At 36.4% G+C, this 7,301-nt stretch overlaps 1 protein-coding gene across 3 annotated transcripts; it reads right to left on the bottom strand.

Annotated features, from left to right (window-relative positions):
- Positions 1 to 4: 4 nt before the first annotated feature.
- LOC149000033 (cell division cycle 20.2, cofactor of APC complex-like) lies at positions 5 to 4,609 on the bottom strand. Of its 3 annotated transcripts, none has more exons than XR_016170841.1 (7): positions 4,226 to 4,609; positions 3,549 to 3,821; positions 3,186 to 3,455; positions 2,504 to 3,085; positions 2,222 to 2,402; positions 1,045 to 1,107; positions 5 to 917 (listed from the first exon to the last, which is right to left on the bottom strand). XR_016170841.1 is itself a non-coding variant. In XM_089140880.1 (6 exons), exons 1-5 carry the CDS (start codon positions 4,295 to 4,297, stop codon positions 2,268 to 2,270), a joined length of 1,332 nt encoding a protein of 443 aa, XP_088997006.1. In that variant the 5' UTR covers positions 4,298 to 4,609; the 3' UTR covers positions 5 to 917; positions 2,222 to 2,267. The 3 variants fall into 3 exon arrangements, 1 of the variants encoding a protein (XP_088997006.1); XR_016170842.1 differs by having other exon boundaries at positions 1,045 to 1,100; XM_089140880.1 differs by lacking the exon at positions 1,045 to 1,107.
- Between the last annotated feature and the right edge of the window lie 2,692 nt (positions 4,610 to 7,301).

The raw sequence follows: 7,301 nt of genomic DNA, 5'->3' as shown, positions 1-7,301 counted from the left end.
TAATGTTAAGCTTATTCCTAGAGTAGTGCTAATTTGTTAGCAGATGCTTAAACAAGGAAGGCTTTGTCAATGCAGTGTTCAACAAATTGGCCTCTTTCCACTGCTGAGTTTCAGGAATCTTGAAATCTTGGAGCTCGGTGCTCTTTACTGAATGAATAAACTTCTAAATGCCACACCCCTTAACCTGATCAAATTTGATTTCTGGAAACTTAAGAAATTGTCCCAAAGAATGTTACATACTTCAGAAGTGTTAAATTTATGCAGGAGTCCTGACATTTGTCTTTCTGCAAGAGGTGCAGATACCCATTACACATTCAAATCTATACGCCTTCTTGAAAGAGTTATTGATGTAAGGCTAGAAAACCCAATTTGTGTCAATGAAGTCTGTCATTTTACATCATCCAAAAGGAAAGGAATGGTATAAGATCTTTGCATTATTTCTCTGATTGTGTTAGTATATATAACACAGGCGTGTACAAAATATATAAGAAAAATACAACAGGTGCGCCCCTCTACACCCGACTCTACCCAAACAAAAAAACAAAATAAAAACCAGAAAGGGGGAAAAGGCATTACATGATTACAGATTGTATCCATTCTTTGGGTGTCCTAACAACATTCAATGAGGTCAACTTACCAGTAAGCAAAATGATGCACTGGGTGGGTGCATGTCAAAAAGGGTAACTCAACTCATGTTGTTTGTTTATTTTCAACCCAACATAACCATAACCATGTACTTAAATGTGTAAACAACTACACAAGATGCCACAACCTCCACGTAACTCTAGCAAGAAAAATGAACCATGCTCTTATGTCTACCATTGCCAACCCTGAGCTAGCCCTCAAATTTCACCACCTTATCTGAATTCCATAATCAAAAGAAGAACAAGGATCTGGCTGGTGACTTTTGCATTCATCTGCAGGATAGAAGGAACATGAATGAAATGGATTTCAGTAAGTAGCTAGAAATGTTTTCCACGACAAAGGAAGAGAATTGAATGACCAGAATTCATGTCAACATCAGAAGAGGATCTTAAATTATACCTGGAATCTTCTTATGCAATAAAGCATAATGATGTTATCTAGTCGACCCAACCTATCTGAAACCTTCGAACCGCACATATCAAATCAAAGAAAATGAAAAGAATCAGGGTATATGAGAAGAATTTTGGCTGGCTGACAATATATACTGACAAAGCAATTTCCATAAATAGAGTGAAAAAGAAGCAATTTCAGCAATACCAAGTCCTGTTATGGAAGCCATAAAAATTCTTTGACATGAACTTGGAGGAGTCTTACGTGGTACATTTATCAATATATATAGACAAAAAGGAACCTAGTGATTTGATGAAAATTTTAGGTAAACGATTTCTCTACAGTCCTGAGAGAGTTTTTGGGGTTATCATTCTTCTAGACAAAGGGTGGGGGCATCATAAGAAAGCTTGAGGGGATTGTGTAGAAATTCGTACATACCAGAATCCTAATTGGGGGCATTTTCGTTGCTATAAATCCTATATTCCTGAAAATCATTTGTGTAAAGCAGTCATGGGACCAGATTTCAGATGCCCTTACAGTACAAAGTCTGGCATATAATTGGAAAAGAAAAAGCAGCAAAGGTAGTCAAAACACTGGTGAAGATACATTCATGTTGTATAAATATAAAGGAAATATACATGTAACTACAGGAGATTTTATTGTTATGGATGGTCACTGTGGAGTTGAAATGAGAAAACATTCAACAGTAAGGCAACAATCCTAGGTAAGGCAATTTGAAAAAGCACGAATTTTGCCATGAATGCATAATCTAACATATAACAGTTTTAATACAGTGAGGTGATCTGGCAACCAATGACAGATGGATAGATTTCTATTTGCACTGATGGAGCAAGTTCTACTGTCATGGGACTGACTGCAGCAGGATGTTGTGTCAAGGGCGAAGTACAGAACTCTCTCTGGACTTTCCAATACCCATTAGAAGCTAATCCTTGCAGTGGATTGCATGTTATCAGGCCAGGCTCAAGCATTTGCAAATTTAAAGCAAGAAGACCAGAAATCTGAATCATCCAAAGCAGTCGGAACATATTAACCACATGTGGCCTATTCTTGTTTATGGGAGTCAGTGGAATTACCCTGATGAATGCTAATGTAAAGCTTCCCTTTCTGGTATCTTTATGTTCTTCTCTAATAAAAAGATGACAAAAATAGAAGGCAAACAAAATACCTCATTGAAGATTTCTCGCAAATTGCAAAGCAGACTCACAGAAGCTCTATCTAATGCGGCTTATATTTGCAAATGGCTCTGGCTTCGGTGCAGGCTTATGTACTTCTGGACTCCCAAAGACTCTCCAAATTCTTAATGTTTCATCTGCTGCTGCAGATGCTACAGTGCAGCCATCTGGGCTCTGAAAGGAGTTCAGGAATTGTGGAAATCAATCTTAAGCCAGATAATCAGAATCCAAAAAAGAAAAAAGAAAAAAAATCAGTTTCTTAAGATCATCAATACCTCAGCCATGAATAGAACTCTTGACGTGTGACCATTAAGCTCTGCTATCTTTACCATAGATGGGTATTTCCACAGAATGAGTTGATTCTCTGTGAACCCATGAGAGCTCAGAAGCTCCCGCTCCTTCTTGTTCCAGAGTAGACAGCAAACTTGTGAACCAGTGTCCACCGAATTCAAGCAAGCACCTGTGTGAGTGTTCCAGAACTTTATACAATTGTCTCCTGCACCCCCACCAGAGGCAAGCAGATTATTCTGGAAGGGACACCAAGAAAGAGCTTTCACAGCAGCTCTGTGATCTTCAAATCTATGCAGCCACTGGGTTGAAGAGCTTGAAGAAGCCATTGCCCGATCCCATATATGTAAAAGATTATCATTCGCTCCGCTTGCCAGTTGTTTGCCTGAGGCTGACCATTTTAGCCCACACACCTCTTGGGTATGTCCTCTATAAGTTTCAACAATGTGATCCCTCACCCTCACATCATTGTTTATGATGCGACTATCCATTCCTCCTGTAGTGAGAATATGATTATTCCAGTCAAGTGCACCCACTCGAGCTCGGTGGCCTCCATGAAGAGTTCTCAACTGTGAGAAAACATTACAGACAGAAGGAAAATCATTACAAAATACTGATCATAAATACCTAGAGGCTATAGGAAGCTCTACATTCAAAAAATCCACTGACCTTTCTCTTTGCGGTGGTGTCCCAAAGCTGTACTTCAGAACTATGTAGCCCAATAGCAATGTGTCGACCATCAGGAGCCCAGCGGACGCTTGTAATGGGACCATAATCATCCTCAATAGTAACAAGTTCAGAAGAAGAACCATCTGAAGCATGCCATAGATATAAAGTGTTTCCAAGGGCAATTGACAGGATATTGGAACTACCCCAGTCCAATAAGTTCAAGTAGTAGTCATCCAAAATATCAGGAGCATCTAATGTCCTCTCGGAACTCTGTCAAGTTACAGGATCAAATAGCATCAAATAGAGTTTCAGATTTAAATTAAACTGTCAAGTATCAATGACCAAAAAAGAGAAAGCACCAACCTGAGGAATGTATCGTCGAGGCTTCACAGATTTCAGTTTTTGAACAGAAGGAATTTCAGTTGGGAAGAGCTCAACAGGGGTGGGTGGCTTATCTTTGAATGCAAGAATTCTCGTTCTGTTCATGTTGAAAACTTCTGCAAGCAACTTTTGGTAAACCCCTTTGGATGGAGAACTGGCAACAGGGGAATTTCCCTTCACGTTCCTCCCTTCTGTTAACATATAATGTGCAAAGTCGAAATCCATTGCTGCTCTGTTAGGTATGAATCTATCCAACTGCGATCAAGGAAAATCCAACAGTTACATCAAATAAATTAAAAAAAAAAAAATCTTCCAGGGATTAAAAGAAACACAAAGCAGAAATATAAGCTCTAACTAATTTAGGAGTTGCAAATTATTAGAGTCCACTGGGGGAACCCTAATTAAAGAAATATTAAAGCCACGATTAAAGCAAATATGTAAGATAAATCAAAGAGGAAGAATTGAGAGCCTAAATACGCGAAAGCAAATTATAGAACCCCGAAAGCAAATTATGGACACCCTGATTATACGAAAGCAAGAATTTCTTGTAATTGATAACAACACCGGATCGAACCTAGAAAAATTGAAGGAAAACATAAAGTTTCTTTAAATTTGTAGCAAAACAAAATGGGAGTCAGAGAATTTCCAAACCCACTTACGTTTTGGGAATTTTTCATTCGAACAGTCTTTTTTCGAAATGGGCTTCGACATGATGTCTTACCTGCATCCATAGTGATAAAGAAACCACAATCAAAGAATTGAAACCAGAAAAAAAGAAAGAAAGTTGCAAGTAGTAATCAATCACAGAAGTAAATAGGGAAGAAAGAAGATGATTAATCCTGCAAAACAGGGAAAGCTTAATAGATCGCAGCCGACAGATTAGTGCCGGGAAAGCTGAGAGATAGAGAAAGAATCCGTAAGCAGAAGACGAATCGCTAAGAGTGGAAGAGCCCTTGCGATGAATGATTTAGCGTTTCAAAGTTCTAAGAATTTCAGAGCCACAGTAGCATTTGAGAGTTATAGAGAAAAACTGTAACGGTAGTTTTTTTAAAATCGAGTTTCAGATTAACTCTACTACTCTAGCTTTTATTTATATTTGGATTATATTTTTGGGTTTTTATGTACAACCCCTCACACGTTACAGTCCTTTGACATGCACGTCCTTTAAAAAAAATCCAGTTTCACATTTTTCTTGGGCAAATAATCTTGCACTCATCTCATTGAAAAGGGTCCTATCAAGTAATAACAAACCCGTTCAGACATTATCCCTCTCACACTCGATAGAAACTTGAATAGTGCTTCAGGTGACTAATTGGTATTAGAGAAAGCAATGCAAAAGTACACACATGAGATGAGATTTTCATGGTTCAGCTGATGAGTATGTCTAGGGTAGAGTAGTGATAATGTTTGACTATGAAGAAGAAGAAGAAGAAGAACTTTGCTAGTGTTTGTTGTTGGTCCCAAACCCGGGTAAAGGAGGAAGATTGGTGTGTTAGGTCAGTAGTCAGCACCAGAAAAAATATAGCTAAAATTTTTCATGGATTCGACTTTATATGATAAAAGCTATGTTAGGGCGTTTTTCGACAAAAGAAGTGACGCGCTACACTATGACTCAGGTGTAATGATAAGTGGGTAAGAGTTAAATATGGCATCCTTTGTAAGTGGCGCGTCGCATCGACGCCTAGTTGCGGTAATAAGTAGGCAAGGGTTCCAGCGCTATAGATGAGTGCGAGTAAAGAAGCTAGTCCAGAAATGTAGGATTAGATTAACATCTTGGAACATTGAATTTTGAACAACTAAGAGCTTAGAATTGATAGATGTTTTGATGAAAAGAATGATTAATATAACTTGCATTCAAGAGACTAGATGGAAGGATAAAAAAATTAAAGAGTTACATGACTTTAAACTATGTTATTGTGGGGATAAAACTAATAAAAATGGAGTAGGTATAATAATGGATAAAGATTTTAAGAATAATGTAGTGGATATCAAAAGAGTGGTTGATACGATTATTGATATTAAACTTGTAATGGAGAAAGATATTGTAAATATAATTTGTGTAAATGCACCTCAAGTAGGGATGGATGAAAGTCTAAAGTTAGAATTTGAAAAAATATTGATGGATTAATGGAAAGAATTCATCAAAGAGAAAAGATTATCATAGGAGTTGATCTAAATGGACATATTAGAAAATATCAAAGAGGCTATGAGAGTACATGGAGGATATGGTTTTGGACAGAAGAATGAGAAAGGGAATTCAATTTTAGATCTTGCGATTGCTTTTGATCTTTTTTATTGTAAATACTTATTTCAAAAAGAGAGAGAAACATTTAATTACATTCAAAAGTGGACATCATAGAAGTCAAATAGATTTCTTTCTAACTAGAAGGATTGATAAATTGTTGTGCAAGAATTGTAAGGTAATATCAAGAAAAAACTTAATTGCACAACATAGACTTGTGGTCTTAGATATATATGTGTCTAATCTCAAAAACTCATAAAATGTACAATATAAATTATCCTAGGATAAGATAGTGGAACTTAAAAGGAGAGTGCTTGAAATCCTTCGCTAATGAAGTAATCAAACAAGACAAGTGGGATTTTGAGGGAGACACTAATGCGATGTGGAATGAGATAACTATGTGTATCAAGAAAGTGGCTAAAGATGTCCTAAGTGAATCAAAAGGAAAACTCCATTCTTATAGAAAGACTTAGTAGTGGGATGGTGAGGTTCAAGCTGCTATAAAGAATAACAAACTAATTTTAAGACATGACAAAGAATTAAGAATATTGAGGATCTTCAAAGGTATAGATTGGCTAGAAATGAAGCTAAGAAAATTGTAGGAAAAACAATGGAGAAGAAGTATAAAGATTTATACAATAAGTTGGGCATGAAGGAAGGGGGAAATCTGTTTATAAGATAGCTAAAATAAAGAATAGAAAGAGTAGAGATCTTGATCATGCTAGATGTATTAAAATGGAGATGATAAAGTAATAGTATGTGATGTGGACATTAAGAAAAGATGGAAAATCCATTTCTCTAGTTTGCCAAACGAGTATACTTCAAGCATCTGTGATTCGGATGATTATACCATTTACCAAGACATCAATTTTCAAACATATATACGAAGAATTATGATATTCGAAGTAAAAGAAACATTAAGGAGGATGAAATTAGACTAGACACAAGGTCCCGATAAAATCTCAATAGAAGTATGGAAGAACTTAGGAATGATCGGGCTAATTTAGTTGACTAAGTTGTTTAATAAGATTAGAAGCACATGAAAAATGCCAAATGAATGGAGGAGAAGCATCGTGGTTCCAATTTATAAATAAAGGAGATATTCAAAGTTGTAATAACTATAGGGACATTAAACTGATGAGTCATACTACGAAATTATGTGAGAGAGTAATTGAAACCCGTTTGAGACATTTAACCACAGTTACGAAGAATCAATTTGGGCTTGTAAGATCTACAAAAAAGACTATTTATCTAATTAGGAGACTTATGGAAATGTATAGTCAGAATGTGGGAAAGACATTCATATATGATATGACATTTATTGATTTAGAAAAAGCTTATGATAGAGTTCCTAGAAAGTTAATTTGGTAAGTACTAGAGAAAATGAGTGTCGCAAGTAAATTTGTCGATATAGTTAAGGATATGTCTGATGGTTCAGTGACAAGTGTAAGAATAGTGGGGGGGGGGACAAAGTAATGAATTTTCAATTATAG

The sequence above is a fragment of the Hakea prostrata genome, chromosome 11, assembly GCF_041222555.1.
Source record: "Hakea prostrata isolate BN-2017 chromosome 11, UWA_Hpros_2, whole genome shotgun sequence".
Taxonomy (NCBI): domain Eukaryota; kingdom Viridiplantae; phylum Streptophyta; class Magnoliopsida; order Proteales; family Proteaceae; genus Hakea; species Hakea prostrata.
This window is presented reverse-complemented; position numbering and strand designations above follow the sequence as displayed.